The sequence below is a fragment of the Crocodylus porosus genome, unplaced genomic scaffold (assembly GCF_001723895.1).
Source record: "Crocodylus porosus isolate Cpor-Errol unplaced genomic scaffold, CroPor_comp1, whole genome shotgun sequence".
In the NCBI taxonomy this organism is placed as follows: domain Eukaryota; kingdom Metazoa; phylum Chordata; order Crocodylia; family Crocodylidae; genus Crocodylus; species Crocodylus porosus.
This window is the reverse complement of record NW_017728886.1, coordinates 178,320,046-178,339,585: the sequence shown is the minus strand read 5'-3', so window position 1 is coordinate 178,339,585 and position 19,540 is coordinate 178,320,046. Positions and strand designations below refer to the sequence as shown.

Genomic DNA, 19,540 nt, shown 5'->3' with positions numbered 1-19,540 from the left:
TAACTAAGCAGACCAAACAGGCGTCATTGCCTGTTTGGGCCACTACTTCTCCTGCTGCTTCCAGGGCATTGCTGCCTCTCCTGCAGCATCACCAACCTTCCCGCAGCATCACCAACCCTCCCGCAGGCCTGAGGGACAGGGAGGCAGGCCCCACACAGCCTCCTATGCCCAAGGCATAGGGGGTCGGCAGCGCAGGCTGCTTTGCCCTGGGCCGTGCAGGCTCGGAGAAACTGGACATGCCACGGTGGGCACTTGTGGTTTCATTTTACCTTACAAGCCAGCATGCCAGTTAATAAAACATGCTGGCTTGTAAGGTGCCAGTTAATGGAGCTTTTACTATAGCAAGAAAACAGGCAAATTAACTGAAAAAGAAACAAAGAACAGGAAATGAATTCACGGGAATAATTTGGCAAGGTCTATGAAAAGCAGCATGAGAACACAGATCAGCTTCAAAGCTTTATTAGTTAAGCTGCTAAAGCTGCAATTAGAAGCATATCCCAAAAAGTCAAAAGGAATGTGGAACAGAAATAAATGCAACTCAAGTGCCAGTGTTTTCTTTATGTACAGTTTATATTAAGAGAACATTAAAGTTGCAAAGTCAAGCACTCAAAAGCTCTGAAATGTCAGAAGCAAGGCTTCTCAGATGGCCTTAGTTCAGCCTTCTTGGACGGTATTGTCACAGTCTTTGGGTACAGACAGTATACATGGAGCAGTTTCAAAAGGGAAGGGGGAGCTGCTGCTGCTCTAGACTATGCAGCAGGTGTCAAGTGCAACAGTTTATAGCTGCAGGCTCTTGCACATATAAATGAAGTAATTGGTCCAATTTTAACCCTGCTTCATTCAGGTACAGTAATTCCTGCTCCCTCCCTGCAAAAAATAAGATTGTGTATACAAGTCAAAGCTGTCAGTTTAAGTAAGTTCATAACATGCTTCATGATACTCTAATGACTACTCATCCATAGCACCCAAAAATCAGGTTAGCGCAAGCAGCAATTTTATCAGTAACTCAGGTTGCAAATCTATGTTAGCTTGCAACTGTGGCAAAGCAGGGCTCCCAGACTAGCCACAGTGCTAGTTTCCCCACCTGCCTCTGGGCACGCTGCCCACCTGTCTTGCCTGCCATGTCTAGATGGAACAAAATGGAGATGTTAATTATGAGGGAGGCTGCCCATTATATACCCCAATATTGGGGTGGCTATCCGCGGTTCCGTTCCACCCCTACACCACGGCCCAAGCCTCGAAGATGGCATCTCAGGCAGTCTACTCAATTGTCTCCTTCATCCATTAGCTGTGGCCCCTTCCATGGGACCTTCGGCTTCCCTATAAAGTCTGGCCCTGTCTCAGGTCAGTTGGGACCCCAAGCTTCTTCACTCTATATGGGCGTCCCACGTGGAGGGCCCCTGGCCTTTTTAAGCCTTCCAGTCCTGGCCCCAGCATTGCCCAGTCAAGTCCCTCGGTTGGGTCTACGCCTCCTGCCTGCGCTCAGGGATCAGGGTCCCCCCATTCCCAGCTCAGATGCTTCATGAAGTGTGCCTGGCCCCATGAGGTCACTTACCTCAGCAGGCTCAGGTGCTTCCTGAAGCTTACCTGGCCTTCCCTGGATCAGATGGTTCAAATAGCACACCCAAAAGTTACAGCTGAGGTTAAGGAACCTCTACTTGCCTTTCACCAGTGTGGCAACTGGCCTGGCATTTCCTGGAGGCTCCTGCACCACTGGGAGCCCCACCAGGCCACCCACTCCCAACAGGGTGCAGTTTTAGGTCATGTCTAAGAGCCTCCAAACCAACCCCTACAGCTCCTGCCCTTACCTCCAGGATGTTGCATGCAGCCTTGCAGCCAGGCGATGTTACTGCCTGGCCTGCCAGCAGCAAACTGCTCTGTTTATATAGGCAGCCAGGGATCTAAAATGGCCACCACAATCAAGCACCTGCTGGCTACTTGGCTCAGCCCTTAAAGTGGCAGACACCTGCAGTGCCCTGCCACAGTGACTATAGCCTGTTACATTACAGTTTTGTCTGAAAGCTGTACCAAAACAGCTCAAGCACTAAGATCAGAAAGATAACCTTTACATTTAATAATATTCCATGATTGTGTCAGGGGGAGGGGGGAATTAGAAACATTTGTGTTTGCTTTTTGATTTATGGTAACAAAAAAAACAACACCTAAGACCCTTTGATTAAGTCTTGTTCAAATTTCAGCTAGAAACCTTTTTTTTTTTTTTAAACTCAGACAACTGTAAGGCCAGACACTTAAAAAAAAGCAAGAGTTTCAAAGAAATGCTAACTAAATTTAAAAGTGGGGAGAAAGACATATTGCCAAGAATCCAGTTAATTGAGCAACTAAGTATTTTATTCATAGATTTGTAGATTCTAGGGTTGGAAGGGACCTCAGTGGGCCCTCTAGTCCGACCCCTTGATCCTGTCAGGCAACAAAAGGGTCACCAAACCTGGAATCACATGATCCCAGCCACATGCCTGTCCAGTCTCCTCTTGAAGACCCCCATTCCAGATCCTGGCAACCCTGACTGTGAAGAACTTTTTTCTAATGTCCAGTCTAAACCTACTCTCCAATAGCTTATGGCCATTGTTCTTTGTTGTTCCAGGGGGTGCCCTGGTAAACAGATCATCGCCTACTTTGTGTTGCTCTCCCCTTATTAATTTGTACACTGCCACAAGGTCCCCTCCTAACCTTCTCTTGGAGAGGCTGAAAAGGTTAAGGACCCTTAGCCTTTCCTCATAGGGCTTTCCCAGCAGGCCTCCAATCAGATGAGTAGCTCTTCTTTGGACCCTCTCCAGGTTGTCTGCATCCCGCTTGAACTGACGTGTCCAGTACTGGACACAGTACTCCAGCTGCAGCCTGACCAGTGCCGTGTAGAGAGGAAGAATCACCTCCCTGGACCTGTTTGTGAAGCACTTACGGATGCATGATAAGGTGTGACTGGCTCTGCCAACTACTTCATCACATTGATGACTCATGTTCATCCTGGAGTCAGAAATCTTGGAGTCACTGTTTTCTCCCTCAGTGGTGCTGAGATGGTCAGAAAGAGATCTTGCAGTCACTGTTGACTCTAGGATGAACATGAGTTGTCAATGTGATGAAGTAGTCAGCAGAGCCAATCGCCCCTCATCGTGCATCCGTAAGTGCTTCACAAACAGGTCCAGGGAGGTGATTCTCCCTCTCTATGTGGCACTGGTCAGGCTGCAGCTGGAGTACTGTGTCCAGTTCTGGATAACTACATATGCACTTCACTGTAGGGCTTGAGAGAAAGTTTTAGTACAAACTTCACAAAGCAGAGTAGAGTGATAAAGTATCACAGGCATTGATGACTTACACTTACAGAATAAATTACAGATTTTTTTAACATATATTATAATCGACTTCATGGTGAACCTTTTAAGTACACCTGGTGCTACTACCAAAATACACTGAATAGATAACTGTAACTTAAGATATATCAGGTTTTTAGCCTACTAACTTTGAGAGCATCCTTTTAACAACTGACAGTGAAATAATATAACAGTGCCAAAGACTTACTCGAGCTGGACCCACACCAACAAACATCTCTAAAAACTCAGAGCCATTAACTGTAATGAAAGGGACATCAGCTTCTCCAGCTGTAGCTTTAGCTAACAGTGTTTTCCCAGTGCCTGGAGGACCTGTCAGAATGGCTCCCTGGGGGAATAAAAAGCACAGTTAACTTCTGTCACAGGAAGAAACATCATATATATATAAATCTCACCCAAATATGTTCTACAGTATATTTTAGGATAATCAGTGACGGGAAGATTTAGAACGGAAACCAAAAGTGATTTTAGGAGGCTAAGATCTCAATTTCAATCTCATTTAAACCTGAATGCTGTATTAAAACTCAGGTAACTTGTTGCCATTTAACAGGTTTTGAAGATTTAGCTCAAAAAATTTTGATCCAGAACATTAAAACTATGTTCTTCTATTTAGCTGGTGCAATATAAGCACATGGGCACAACCTGGGATCAGGCTAAAAAAACAGAGAATTCTTTGTCAATTGATTATAAAATATTAGGCGTACATTTACTATATATAAATATATAAAAAATTTTGACTGACACAAACATATGTCAGGCTGTCTACATGAAAAAAGCCTGTTATTGGCATTACGTGCTTCAGAAGCATTGTTGCACTACATATACATTATGGGTTATTAATTTTTCTTCAGATTTTTGATCAAAAGAAAAGAGTTGGAATGAATCATCTCCTTCAAAATTACTGATCTAATTCAGAGTGCCTAGGAAATATATACATAACTGAAACAATTTTAGATTACACAAGAAAAAGCTTCAGTACATTGGTTAAAACAGTTACATCTACTGCACCTACTGAACTGTTTCCTCACCTTTGGGATTTTTGCTCCTAGATCCTGATACTGTTTTGGGTTTTTCAGGAAGTTGACAAACTCCATGATCTCTAACTTGGCCTCTTCACAGCCAGCTACATCCTTAAACTTAACATCTATTTCATCTTTCAGGACCTTGGCTGTGGTTTCACCCACACTGAAAAGTCCTCCCATTCCCCGTCCTGTTCGACCCATGCCTGTAGGCCCTCTTTTTATTATATACCATAAAAAAGAAATTATAAGAACTGTAGGTAGCAGGCTCAGAAGAAATGAACTGAAAGAAAAAAAGTCATACAAGTTATTAATGCATATGAAAATAAGTTACATAATTGACATTATTCAAAAAGACAATGTTCTATAAATCTGCACCCTTTAAGTTAAAAGGTCAAGAGGTTTGCAAATTTTCAAAGTGTTTTTCGTTCTTTCTTTCTCCTTCCTTCAATCTCTTTATCTCCCCTTTCCCATGTTCAGGCTGATTGGCTAAAACTTACTAATCATCTTCCACATACCAACTTCTGCTTTTTGCAAGCTTTTTACCTTGGACATTATCTGACCTCTTCATTGTCCTTTACGTTTTTACCCTCATGGTATACCTTCCCAGTTCAGAAATTACTCTTATATCTCCTTCTTTCTGATGGAGAACTGAAGAACGGAGATTAAGTCACCTGGCTCAGTCACCCTGCGCTGTGGCAACACAGAAAATTGAACCCTATTCTCTGCATGCTCAGGAGAGCACCTGAAACACCGGACTATCTTTTCTGTTGTTATATAGAAAATGGGGAACAGCACAACATCATCATGTAATATAATAAGAGGGAGAAATCACCGACATATGTACAGGATCCCAGGCATAACAGACTAACAAGCAAAACACCAAACCAACCACTGAGGCATTGCAAACTCCTGGCTGAAGTACAAGACTCAGAAGTTCACCTCACAAACTAAAAGGTCCTGACGTACAACACTTATTTTCACGTAGATTAGCAAGTCTTTACTTCAATATTAGCTTAGACCAGATGCAGCTAGCAGGCTGGATATGAGCTGCAAGCTATATCATCTGACCTCTGGGGCTGCTGGAGGGGTATAGGAATTCAGGGGTAGGGCCTGCTGCCAAATTATGACAGGAAGAGCCCTGCTGCAGACATGTCAGGAGTGGACAGGTGACAAGTATCTTGATACCCATGGCTCAAGAACCTGCAGTGGTCAACACTGCTTCTGCTTGCAATGCAAGTGCAGTGAGTCAAGAGCCAGCCCATGACATACCAAGGAAGTTTGGAACCTCTAAACTAGACCAACATGAAACCAGTTACTGAAATAAGCCATTCAGTGGTTACTACTGATACACCTAATAAGAGAAGCAGCTATAGTCTGCTGTGTTGGAGCCAGCTCATGAAAACTAACCCATCCAAGACTAATTCAATATAAATCTATTTATACCAATTTTTACATTATTTATTATACATCAATCCTTTACTCTTCATAGGGATTATAAGAGTGCTAAAAATTTAAGCTGGTCTTACTGCATAAAAAGGACCAACAGTGGACACACAGAAATATGCAATTCATAGATTTCATAGCCATTAGGGCTGGAAGGGACCTCAGAAGATCATCAAGTCCAGCCCCCCGCCCAAAGGGCAGGAAGTCAGTTGGGGTCATAGGATCCCAGCAAGATAAGCATCCCATTTACTCCTGAAGATGTTCAAAGTAGATGCTTGAACCACCTCCAATGGCAGGCTGTTCCAGACCTTGGGGGCTTGGACAGTAAAGAAATTCTTTCTTATGTCCAGCCTGAAATGGTCTTGTAGTAGTTTATGACCATTCGATCTCATCAACCCATGGGGCACTCTGGTGAACAAGTGTTCCCCCAGATACTGGTGGTCACCCCTGATAAACTTATAGGTGGCCATCACATCACCCCTGAGCCTGTGCTTTTCCAGGCTAAAGAGCCCCATGGTTCTCAGCCTGTCGTCGTAAGGTCTGTTTTCCTGACCTCTGATCATGCACGTGGCTCTTCACATCCTTTTTGAATTGTGGAGCCCAAAACTGGATGCAGTACTCCAGCTGCACTCACCAAGGCCAAGTACAAGGGGAGAATGACGTCCCGGGATTTGCTTGAGAAGCATCTATGGATGCAAGCCAGCGTTTTGGTCACTTTACTAGCTGCAGCATTGCATTGCAGGCTCACGTTCATCTTGTGGTCAATGATGACCCCCCAAAAGTCTCTTTCTTCCGTAGCGCTAGCCAGTGTAGCACTGCCGAGCCTATAAGGATGCTGCAGGTTTTTCCTCCCAGGGTGGAGAACCTTGCATTTTTTGGCGTTAAACACCATCAGGTTCTTGTCCGCCCATTTGCTGAGCGTGTTCAGGTCAGCTTGGATCGCCCTCCTGTCTTCAGGAGTGGATGCTTTGCCCCAAAGTTTGGTATCAATAATGAGATGTTAAGCCCACAGAAAAATTACAAGGTATCTTTGAATAGAGATAACCAAGTCCCTGCTCACTGACAGACATACTAGAACAACTAAGTCAAAAAAGAGAGCATCACTGGTAGTACTGCCATCTAATGCACTGTGAAAGAGATGCACTGTTTCCTTAAATAATAGGTATCTTGATAACAAGTTTCTTACCCATCAGTTGTCGCTGTGTAGAGTACAGGTATTCTTTTCTCTGCTTCTATTCCTAATTCTTGCTGTGCAGTTTCCAGATTCCGTTCAAAAGCGTCCACACTACCAATATGAAACCAGACTACAAGCTATAAAAAGAATAAAATTACAAACGTTACAAAAGGTTCTTTCAGCTACATCCCTATTCAGCAAAGGTGAAAAAAAAGGACAGAAGCTTAAGCTCAAGCTGAAGAACTAGGTTTGTCTCTCATAGCCAAGAAATATATATATAATGTAGTTTGCAAAACTGATTTAAACTTCTTGCAGAAGAGAATGCATTTAGATTTGGCAAGTACACTTATGGCATTTAGGGCACAGACAGAAATGCAGATCTGCAGTTTGACTCATGGTGCTTCACACATAGTGCCATGAGGTAGACCAATCCTCCAAACCATCATGTTGGGAGGGTGGGGGAATCAAGCTCCAATTTGGAGGAGACAGAGGAAGGGAGAGAGGCTTTGTCTTCTGCAGCCTCTTCCCTTAGCCCTTTCCCTTTCCTCCTCCTCCCCAGCCCCTGCTGTCTCAGGATGGGAGGGGGAGAAAGCAGGGGAAGGATGTCTATTTTGGGGTTTCCCCAGCCTGCATTATAATGGCAGGACAGAGATTGGAGTCTCCCACCTCGGGGAGGTGGGGGCTCCAATCCATCTAATCCCACCCTCCAACGCTGGCTGGGCACCCCCAGAATGAGCTCCCTCTACTGCTCCCCCTTCCCTACCCCCCCCATTCTGAAAACTGCATCAGGAGCAAGGCTGGGCTGTGTTAGCCCAGGCCTGCTCCCAGCATACGCTGATACAAGTCAACGAAGGCACTCCGCTTTGGAGCATCTTCATCTGAACCCTCATATAATAAAGGTTCAGACTGTTATGGAATTGGGCCATTTTAAAGTGCTCTGCAGCCATGCATTTGTGTTAGGTCACAGTGCTTTCAGGGGTTACATTGGGTGAAAACTATCACTTCTGTTTGTGCCCTAGTGTATCACCTAAAGTACCAAAATTATATAGTACCCAAGTCAGCAGTATTAGAAGATGACTAGACTTCTATTAGAAGAAGGCTAGACTCTTTCCACTGCTAACATGTAAGTTGTATGTAATATGCGAGCAACTTTAAAGAGGCTTTGGTTATGGCCTTTCTGCCTGTTATGGGTGGGGGGACACAAGGAGAACTGAGTAGACATTAAAAGGAAAATCTAGGGCTGCTTAGGAGTCTTAGACAGCAAGAGCCCAAAAAATGCAGCTCTCACAGAGGATCAGACCTGTCTCAGCAACAACCAGTTCACCTTAAGAGATCAAAAAAAGAAAAAGAAAAAGTATTACTTCATTTTGGGACACCAAAGTTACATGTACAAAATTAATTTTGCTAAGTCATCTCAGGTCTTTACTTCTATCATAAAGCTTGACACTGCATGCACTTCTTTTTACAGCCTGACAGTTTGACTTTAAACAGTGCAGAAACTACTTTCCATGATTTACCTTTTTCACCATGATCATTCTGTGACTTGCCTTAAAAACGTTTTTTTTAAATCTAACACTGCAAAAAATGTAGCCCTAAACATGAACTGGTTGAGAAACCAGGGCCAATGATGGTTTATGGGTTAAAGAGTAGGTGGACAAATAAGTCTGAACATTGGCTCCATTGATGAAGTAACTGCTGCAGACTTCACTTTACCCTGGAGGGATTTCCAGACTTTTGCTCAGCAAAAGTTAGCAGCCTACAAAAGCCCCTTGAGCACAATCTAAAAATAAACATGAGAAGCAATATGTGGCCCTATGTAACTTCTTAATAATATTGAATGCTGTTATAGGATATGGCCAGTGGTGAATTACATGTCTGGAATGATCAAATCTGACATCTATACTAAACATTTCAATATTAAATGTGGACTCTTTAAAAATAAAAGGTGTAAGGCCTCAACTTTGGGAACTCTATTCCTTGGAACACTTTACCCAGCATTAGTGCTGCCTCTCCAGGTAACCAGAAACAGGTAACTTAGGCTGCATATACATCACCTTGGGATACTGGAGGACTGTGTTGTGGCTTCTCTCAGAGGAGAACATATACAGATATTCATTCTCCTAGTTGTTCCCAGCTAGTTTTCTCCTTGAGTAGCCAATTTTGCTCTGGGGAAAAAAAACTGGAACATCTGTACACTCAGGTTTTTTACTGGGAGAGCAATTAGGGGTGCACTGATAGAGAGTTTTTGGGCCAATACTGATGGCCGATATTGATCCGACTGCCAACATGCAGCTGGGCAGCTCGGAGACCAGTGTCTGGCTGGTAAGTGGTGGGGCAGATCGAGGCCCCAGTGGTGAGGGAAGGACTGGGGCTGGGGCAGGTGCTGCACAGCCAGGGCAAGGTGCAGAATGGAGTCAGAAGCGGCACATTTGGGGATGGGGGGACAGCTCTTGCTGCTGTGTACACCCCGGGTGGGTATGGGGGGAAGGGGGGGTGTCCCCGGATCTGCACGCAGGGTGAGGGCAGGCTGCTGCTGCAGGCTGGGACTGGGGCGGCGCCAGGCTCTTCCCAGTGGAGGGCTGGGCCGGGCTTTGCTCAGGGCAGTGGCAGCAGCACTGGAAGGCACGTTACAGCATGGAGGCAGGCTGCAGCCACCCCAAACTTTGCCATAGCCCCCTCTGTCTGCCCCAAGCGCAGCCCCGGCCCAGCCCCTCACTGGGAAGAGCCCAGCACCGCCCCTGGCCCTACCCACAGCAGCAGCCTGCCCTTGGCCCACACAGAGATCCAGGGGCACACCCCCACCCCACGCCCTGTGGGAGCTGCCACCACCCTCCCCTCCCCCCCATGATGAGCTGCTCTATCCTGCATCCAACCACAGCTGGGCAGCGCCTGCCCCTGCCCCACTCCCTCCCTCACTGCAGGGGCATCAATCTGAACCTCATACCCCTTCCTTCACAACAGATTTAACAGCCAGACTCAGCTGCTCTCAACACTGCTGGGCTATGCTCCTGGCCACCTACATGCTGTGCTGCAGCTGCACATATGGATGAGGCATTTATTGGCCACATTAGCCAAAAAAAGCCAATTCCTGATGCTGTGAATTTTCCTTATATCGTTGCCGATTAGACATGGGACCAATGTATTGGTGGACTTCTAAGAGCAATAATTCTCCCAGGAGAAACTGAATCTCGGTACATGACATAAGGCTACATACAGGCATTGTGTTTCTACAAGGAGAATCACTGCTTTCCCAGTAGAAATTACAAGGGTTCATTCAATTGTTCCCAAGGGAAATACACACCCTCTGGGAGAAAAGGAACCTGTCAATGTGGAGGATCTCCCTTGTGAGAGAAACTCTTGCAGGAGTGAAAGCCTGTATGCTCCCCTCCTGGTTTGGTCTCATTTGGAAGAGGGGTGGAGCAGCAGGAAAAAGCCCCACTCCCATTCTTCAGACCAGGGCTTCCCAGACTGGAGTGGGCAGGGAGCTTTGGTGGTGGCTTCTGGTCCCTTCATGGACCAGTCTGGGAGGACAGTGGAGTAGCTGCTCTCCACCTGCTGCTCTCTCATTCTGTTCCCATTACTGGAAGCAGAGGAGTAGCAGGCAAGCTGCCTGATAAATTTCTACTGCTAGAAATGAACAGCTGTTCAAGATCTTAAACAAAAACTCTCCCATTAGTTTACGCTTACCTAGTAAAGGAGAAGGTGGAATCGTAAACATTCAGGGTTTTTTTTTTAAGTACATTTATAAAATCATGACATGTTACTAGAAGACTTTCATAGTCCACAACATGTTCCACCACCTAAAGAAGCAAACTACTAAATAATGAAGCATATAGAGACTTCTAAAAGCTATGCATATACATAAGACAGTGAGCTAACAAGACAATTTTTACTTTACAAAAAATCAATGGGCCATATACCCATGTCACAGAAACAGAGAACTAAGAGAATGAGGAAAACAAGACAGGATATTTAAAGAATGTATATACTTTGTATACTCGTAACTGGAGCAGAGAGACAACCAGCTCTCCCAAAAGAGCTGCTGTAGTCAGCATTACCGCAGTGCATGTCACCATCAGGCAGGGAAGCCAGTAATATTGCCACTGTTTTCAAAAAGTGTTTAGTCTGCGATAGAAGCAGATATATATCTACATTCACAGAGGTTACGCTGTTGTAGTTTTACTCTCAATTTTTTCCCCCAGAGTAACTTTACACCAGATTCTAGTAAATGAGACTGGTAGGCCTACACCAGGGGTGGGCAATTATTTCAGCTGAAGGGCCACTTGATGAGTTTTGGTGAGCAGTCGAGGGCTGCAAGGGTCAGTCCACCCCTTGAAAGGTGCCATGCCCCCTGGTCACCATTTTAGAACTGGAAGTCCTGTCCCCTAAGCCCCTGGAAGTACTCCAGAGGTGGGGGAGGGGTGCCATCTTAGAACCAGATATCATATACTAGAAGTCAAACATCTACTATAACATATTTTAATTTTATTTCAAAAAAATATTGTCCTGATTTATATGAATTTCTGTAGTGTACATAGAGGTGATTGCATAATAGCTGAAAAATAAAGTCTTACTCATAAATGCGGGGGTTAGGGGATGGGTGTGTATCTGTAGTGGGGTGCGCGCACACGTGTGTGGTTGGGGGGTGGGTGTGTCTATGGTAGGGTGTATATGTGGGGTTTGTGAGGAGGTATGGATGTGTGTATACTGGGAAGGTTGTGCAGGGGCTGTGGATAGGGTGTGGGTGTGTAGAGTTAATTGGGTGTGATATGCGCTCCCCCCATGGCTTACAGCCACTGCTGCTCAGGCAGCAGCCGGAGGTGGCAGGACCTTGGGATGCTCATGGCCCATGCAGAGACAGCTGTTCAGCAGCATGTAGCTCCAGCCAGTTCCAGGAGCTGCACATGGCAGCAAGGAGCGGGCCAGGTCGGCCTGCCTCTATCACGTGGGGCTCACTCATCACTGGGGGAAAGCCCCGTGCAATGGAGCCAGCTCCCTTCCCTACAATCTGCCCCCACACACACAGCTGGTAGGACTCCACCAGGAAGCAAGAAGTGGGGCTCCCTGTCACTACGAGAAAAGTCCCAAGAGCTGCATGTGGTGGAGGGAGTAGGGGCAGGCCGTCAGTTCCGTCACATATGTGGGCTTCCCCACAGTGGCGCACAAGTCCCAGAAGCTGCACTTGAAAAACAGGGAGTCCCACGTAATACAGCGTGGCTCTGCTCCTTGCTGCCAAGCACAGCTTCTGGAAGTGGCTAGAACTGTGCATGGCCTGGCAGCTGCACCTATGCAGGCCACGTGCACCCCGAGGGCCTGCTGCTGCTGCTGGCTGAAGCTGTGCACCATGAAGGAAGGGGGTGGGGAGGAGACACATGCTATGGTCCCCCCAACCCCACCACCCTCCCTCAAACCTCATACATCTACCCTGCTCTGCACTCTTACCACCCTGCTGAGTATGACTCTGGGCTCCTGCCAGCCCCATGCTCCCACCCAGTTGCAGTTTCCCTACCCACTACGTGGAGCAAGCACAGCAGCAGGAACATAAGAAGCCACTGCTTTAGGCTGGGGAAGCCAAGCAGGTTCCCCAGACGCTGTAGTAGTGGCCCCACCCCAAAGCTGTGAGTGCTGGCCGGGGCCCTCCCGTGCATGAGGGTGGGAGCGAAGTGCATGGGCTGGGCACAATTTATTGGTGGGCATCTGCAGGCCAGATGAAATAGTCTGGCAGGCTGGATCCAGCCCACAGGTTGTATTTTGCCTTCCCCTTGACTACAGCCTATAGATATGTGTCTTTTTTTTTTTTTTTTTAAAGTAGGGCAAGTTGCACCAATAAGCTTGTCAGGTCTAAAAGTGTTAAAGTGAACAGTCACCATTACAGATTTTTTATAAGTTTTGAGTCTGAAGTATAAAACAGTATCTGCTGTTTCCTGCAATGCCTTTCACCAAAGTAAAAGTTAACATTTACCCCATCCGGTGGAGACTTTCCTGGGATAAAGATCACTTTAACAAAGCGCTTGTTGACCACTTCTAGCCTCTCCACCTGTAAGAAAGAAGAAAGAAACATTTTAATACGTTATGAATGACAGATCAGATTAACTACTAAAATTATAGAGGATACATTTCCCACATGAATTTGGACTCTATTTTCTTTTTGGTGTATAGAGACAGTAAAGTTAAAGGTTGGGAGTCCCTTACAGCATAGAGGCTTTAGCTCAGTGCATGACAGTCATTCTATTACAAACAACTACTTTCAGTTGCTTAACTATCAATAATTTTCCATTAAATCTGATATTTGTCAGTCTTCCTCTTCTTCCAAAAGATGAACTGTCCAAGAGTCTATTGGGCTGTTTCAGATATTAGCAAGTGAAAGATGTTTCATAATTAGGTAGTCTTAGTCTCTGACACACCAACATTATAACTCAAAAACAGCTTTATTTGAAGAGCTCAGACAATACAGTCTTAATGAGAAACACCTGGTACCAAATCTGGCAATACTTTAAAATACAGTACCATCCTCACTTATCCAAACCCTTTTGAAAAACATCTACTGAAAAGTTGTTTGAACAGTCAAACTCATTAGGATAAAGTAAAACTGTTTCAAAATATCCGTCAAATTTAAGAGTAGGGATCCAGTATTGTATTAAATAAAGCTCAGGAGAGAGCAGTTTGCTACACAAAATCAATGGTTACAAATTAGGTGTCTCCCAGAAAGAGGTGCACAGGGCAGATGGAACTGTCCTGCATGCCTCTGTTTCCAAAGGGGGGCGGGGGGAGGGAGTGGGAAGCAGACCAGGAAGAGCTGTAGTAAGAGTGGCTGGTTCTTGTATGCTTTCAGTATAACTAAGGCAGGATGACCAGGGCAGCAGTCCTGAATGGCAACATTGGGGAGAATGAACAGACTGAAAAAATAATAGCTCTGCCATGGCCATACCAGAGGCATGGCAGCACTCAGAAGCTGCCTCTGTACCATGTGTCCTGATGCCTTTGCCTGCTTTAGGCTTATCAGAGAACCCTAAAGCAGTCACAAGCAAGAGCTCCTGCCCCAGCGCTTTCCAATGTAGCTGTCCACAAGACAGGTGGGGCAGTTCCATCTGGGTGTGGTAGCAGCAGCCTGGCTGAGAACCGCTGAGATAAGCTGAGGCAGCACAGCAGCAAGATCCTAGGGAAGATCCTAACAAACCATAAAGTGGGTGGGAGTCAGCAGTGCAGTATGGGCCACTTGTTAGTAGGGGCATCCCATGTCATCAGGGTGCTGCTAAAAATCAAAAATGGTACAGAGGGGTACCTTGAATCTAAAGAAGTTAAGAACCACTGGTATAAAACACACAAGTACAGCCTGTCAGGAGGGTAACCTTTTTGTATCCAGCTGCAAATACATATATCAACTTACATTTCTTTCAATCACTATACAAGTGGGCATTCAAGCAGGGGGAACCAAAATCTCCTACTTGGAAGGGCAGGTGCATGAATCTAAACATAATTAACAATAAAAGAGTACTGAACTGAAAAAAAACACACTCCAGATGCTCAAACAGACATCTTTTAATCACAGAAAAAACATTCTTATTTGGATGCATATTACTACATCATGCTAGAGCATCTACATTTGAAAACTGTACTTAAGACATCCCAAATATCTTATTATACACATACAAGAACACTACAAAGGCTACAGTAGATTGAAGATGATCCATATCTAAGTGACTTGCCATCTACTTAACTCATAGTGAGTTGCCAAGCGAAGGATGATCTGCACAGCTGTCTGCTGCAGATTTTACTTCGAAGGGCAGTAAGTCTCCACTTAGAAGGAGCACAAGAGTAGTCCCACACAGCTGAAATAAAAGTCACAGCAATCAGCTGGATCAGCTGCAGCAGCATAACTTCTCCCGCCACCCCCACTTGGTTCACAAGTGCCACAGAACCTAGCCCTATGAATTTTTTGGGTACTACTGCATTTTACTGTGCAAATTACTGAAACAAGTGCCTGTGTGTGGCACTACTGTGTCATGCATGTGTTTGGGGGAGCTCACAAAATAGGTAGATTCTCACAAAATAGGTAGGTTCTTCTTCTGTTCTCTCAACATTAATTTAAGTGTTAAAAAACCCACAGTGTTACACTAGTACAAAAATAAAGTTGGAAATTAATGCAAACAAATTCAGAAGTTCAAAACTACCTAAAGTAACTGACACTGTCAGCATTAAATCCATACAAGGGCAAAACTGGGAAGGTGGGAGGGTGGGGTACACATGCTAAAAATGTCAGGAGGCAAAGGAACAGGGAATAGTGGTGATGTTCACCCCTGGGATCTAGGACTGAAACTAGGGAGTGGCTTCAACAGAAGCTGTGTTGATGAACCCATGAGCTCAGAGGTGAACTGTATATGGGCCATGCAGCCGAAGGAGTATGTGGCTGAGCTCCCCCAGTCCCACCCCAGCCCTGATCCTCCCATGAATGTATATGACAACCCCGCTCTCCCCCCACAAAAAAAATTTCAAACTGAATAACCAGTCATCTAAAACACAATGCAGGTACACTCTATGTTCAAAGTTCCGACTGTAACCTTAAGACATGAAGATGGTAAAATTACTTTAAAGTTTCTTGCACTTGCACCTAAACCTCAACTTCTGCTTTTGTCATCATTTTTTCTTCAATATTCCTTGCAGTTATGTAAAAAATTCTAGACAGAGAGAAATTACTAAGTATACCAGAAAACAATAAAATTAAGACGTTCTCAGGCATACTAGGTAAACAGACCTCAAAGCCCAACAAGCAGAGGAGTAAATTTTATTAATTTTAATGAACTAGATTTCAATCTTTTTGTTTCCCCTTTAATGACAGTGGCCTTTTAAAAGAAAAAAAAAGCAAATGTTTAAAATAGATCATTCTAGTTACTTGAAAATTAATTGTATTTTCTCCCTTTTAAAAAAATAAATGCTTATGTATATTTAGAGATTATAAAAAGGAAGACAGAGAAATGCCTTTCTGTTTGAATATTGAAATTTACATATTCACCTTATACGGAGGCCAGGCTTCAGCTTTTGTCTTACAGAAGCCAAAGAGACTACCCATTTGTTTTTATGTAACAACCCATTTTGGTAATGGTTTTCCACAGAGAGGATTCGGCTCAGTTCACTGTGAGGTTCTGAAACTATCTAACAGTTTAATTTCGTTATTATGGCTCATTCAGTTCTTTGCCCAGAACTATGCTCAGCAGTAGCCCCAAAAAGTTTTAAATGAAAGGTTTATTGTCTCTCTGACCTGTGACCAAGAAGCCAATTAGAAACCAATACTATCCGACACAGCCCAAGTAGAATAGAGAAGCAGATGGATAAACTTTAGAAGCTGTTGTTAGGTAGAATATTCTTGTTCTCTAGTCTTTCAAGTGGTCCATAGGATGAAAAGAGGGCATGCCTAGGTTTCTCCTTCTTCCTCTTCCCTACATAAAAGCAAGTAGTGGCACTGGAAGTGGCAGAGGCAAAGATCCAAGACTGTAGGAAGAGATCTAATGTTTGCATACAACCCCTTGGATTTTTTGGCCAGAACTTTCACTCAGTTTCCTCAAAAAAGGGCCAGCTCCTAAGCAAGTCAAGCAAAAGGGGGTCACACAAGACACAAAGACTGCTACATCATACTTGGCCAAAGGAGGTTCTGTGGAGTCCTCCGACAAAAGAATTCATGCTGATGTTGCTGTTAGTTTACTTATATCCCTTTAGGATTGTCGTGAACTCTACTTACCATTCCTTTAGACAGGTAGTTATTAAAAAAATCCTTCCATGTAATTTCTCTCTCAGCATTTCTACCGAAGTAATATATAACATAAAGCAAGAAAACTGCATTTCCCGTGATGAACAACCAGAAATCTTTGTCATCCCATGGAATGTCACCCTAAGACATGAAAAGAATAAGAAAATGTTAGTGTCTTGATTACAGAAAATGCCCAAAACTAAAAAGCGGGAAATACATAGCTGCTGTTTTCAAGGCTTCAATTCAGAATGCATTGAGCTAAGCTAAATTAATTTGTTAAAATATTGTGATTTTGATACTCTTAAGACAACACTCCCACTCATGCCTTTGCCAGAGGATCCTGAAGTGCTTTAAAAAGGAGAACACAAGAGAGGTAAACCCAGGGAGATGCAGTGGTGAAGTCACACCCCCTGATTCTACCCAAAGTTTAAAACTAACTGCATGGCAGCAGCAGCAGCAATTCTATTCAGGTAGCAGTGAGATACTCAACTGAATTCATGGCTCATTATAATCTACCCGATTCCTTTTAAACACTTCATTGCACAGATGTTAATAGCCATAACTCTTTTATAATGGTCTTGATAGTCCACTAAGTTACACTTTCTTTTGCAGTTCTGCTGTCTGTTAGCTGCTCCTGATAATGTTGCTCCTATTGAACAGCATTACAGATTGTTTTTAACTTTAGCTAAAAACATTAATTCAAGTAAACCTTTGTGGAAATAACTTTCAGTGAAGCAGTGGGTGCACTGCCAAGATGCTCAAGAAGGTTAGACTTTGTTTTATGAATCTAAAAAAGGAGATATACATTTAACTCCAATGACTATAGGACTAATTAAACAGTATTTTTGGTTATCTTTTACCTAGCTTGTTGTGCTTTTATATTAAATAGCAAATTAATGCACATTTCAATAAAGTTAATGTTTCTGCTTCAATTATAATTGAAAAAAATTACCCTTGGACCCTTAGCATATTAGTACAGCATCTTACTTCTTTTTCACTGGAGAAAATTTTTTTGTATTATATGGGATGATGTAGTACATAAGCCCTTTTCAAAATCCTAGATCTGCCCATGGACACACTCAACTGGAAATGCAGTCAGTCACACAATTTCAAAAGATGTAACACCTGACCCAAATTCTCTTAACAATGTTTGCTATTTTAAAAAAAATAAAAACAACCACATTTGTTTTAAATGATTCGCCCTCTAATATTGTATAGGATTTGTGTACTACACAAACAAAGGAGGAAAACTAGCAAACTGAAATACATAGGGGAAAGAAACTATAATCACAAACAAACTGTTGAATGCACAGAGTAAATACAGCACCATATTTTTTCTAAGCTTCATTACCATAAATTTAGGTATTTCGGTAGCAGTACAAAACAATCCAGAAAAAATAGCTTGTTTGTCAATAGTTCTCTATAACTGGGCAGTCCAACTGGCAGCCCCCATATAAGAGGTTAAAGTTGAGGTCTCCAGCTCCTGCCCAACCACCAATCCACACAGTGCTCTAGCTGCAGCAGCTGCTGAAGTCTCCAGGCTCCTAGTACTTTCTGCCCTACCCCAGGTAGGGAGCTGAGGGTGAGGCCAGGTAAAGTCAGACAAAGTGGAGCAGTGGATACATAAGAGACAAAGGCAGGAAATGCAGCTGGGGATGCACCTGTGTAGCCCACAGGGCCTGTGGCTCACCCTGGTGCAGCCCATGAGGCAGGCAGCCTCCAGCCACTTAGGGCATGTCCACACATGCAACCATGTCCGCTTGGAGCACCTCAAATAGAAGCAGTGCAAAGCAGAGCTGGGGCTTTTTGCCACAATGCACATGCTCAGACATGCACTTTGTTGTGGAGCAAACTGTGCCACCTGGGGCAAAATAACCCTGCCTGTTTCTCCCCAGATGTGCAGCCAGGGGGAGCTAGAGCCCAGGGCCAGCACCTGTGATGTCCCCAGCAATATAAAAAGGTTCCCTGTCCTGGTCCCAGCAGTGAAAAAAGCTGCCCTGGCAAGTAGCTCATGCCTACTCACTCTCAGGAGCTTTTGGGACCCAGCCAATTGGTACTTGGGGACACTACCCCTTGTGCCAGCTGGACTGCTGAAGCAGCCCTGAGAGTTCCCTGCACCCTTTACCCACTGCAGCAGTCTGGCAGTGGGAGCTACTGCCTGGCTGTGACCTGCTGCGTACCTGCCAGACCGGGATGAGGCATCTGCCTCTCTGGGCCAGCTGCCAGTGGGCTGTGGCTGCAGGGCTGGCCTCTGTGTGGCACTACTGCCATATGTTCCCCCTGCCCAGCCACCTGAGCAGCCATCGCCCAGACATTCTGGGTCTGGTGCCCTGCTCTGAACTATTAAAGCATGTCCTCCTGGCCCCATTTTGCCAGGAGGTCAGCCACAGCCACCTGGGTCCAAGGTGCCAGCTCTGAGCAGGCAGGGTCCTACCACTGGCCTCCCTAGCAGGAATTCTGGTGTTTCCTACTGGAAAACTGAAAAATCCCTGATAAAAAAAAAATCTCAAAGTCTCTCTGTAAAATACCTAAAAATCCATGTTCCTCCACAATTAAAACAAAAGACCACTATAAAGAGAGAGAGAGAGAGAGAGAAAGAGAGAGAGAGGGAGAGAGAGAGGGAGAGAAACAGAGAGACAGTGATCAGTTGGGCAATGTTTTATTGATATATCTAGAGTGTAAAGCACTGGCTGCTCAGGGTCTACAGCCACACAGGGGCCACAGACCCCCAACAAGGGCCAAATGGCTCCCCGCAGAGGCTACCACCCTCCCCTACAAGGCCCACATGCCCCACCCCCACCAGCTGCTGCAGCCC

The 19,540-nt window shown here is 44.7% G+C and overlaps 1 protein-coding gene across 2 annotated transcripts in view; it reads right to left on the bottom strand.

Annotated features, from left to right (window-relative positions):
* Window positions 1–19,540, bottom strand: part of AFG3L2 (AFG3 like matrix AAA peptidase subunit 2) — a 40,628-nt gene that overhangs the window by 14,758 nt on the left and 6,330 nt on the right. For both annotated transcript variants that reach the window (XM_019545738.1, XM_019545746.1), the window contains exons 5-9: window positions 16,717–16,866; window positions 12,946–13,020; window positions 6,996–7,120; window positions 4,373–4,646; window positions 3,535–3,672 (exon numbers count right to left, since the gene is read on the bottom strand). In XM_019545738.1, coding sequence (XP_019401283.1) covers window positions 3,535–3,672; window positions 4,373–4,646; window positions 6,996–7,120; window positions 12,946–13,020; window positions 16,717–16,866 — 762 coding nt within the window. The remainder of the gene's footprint in view (window positions 1–3,534; window positions 3,673–4,372; window positions 4,647–6,995; window positions 7,121–12,945; window positions 13,021–16,716; window positions 16,867–19,540) is intronic.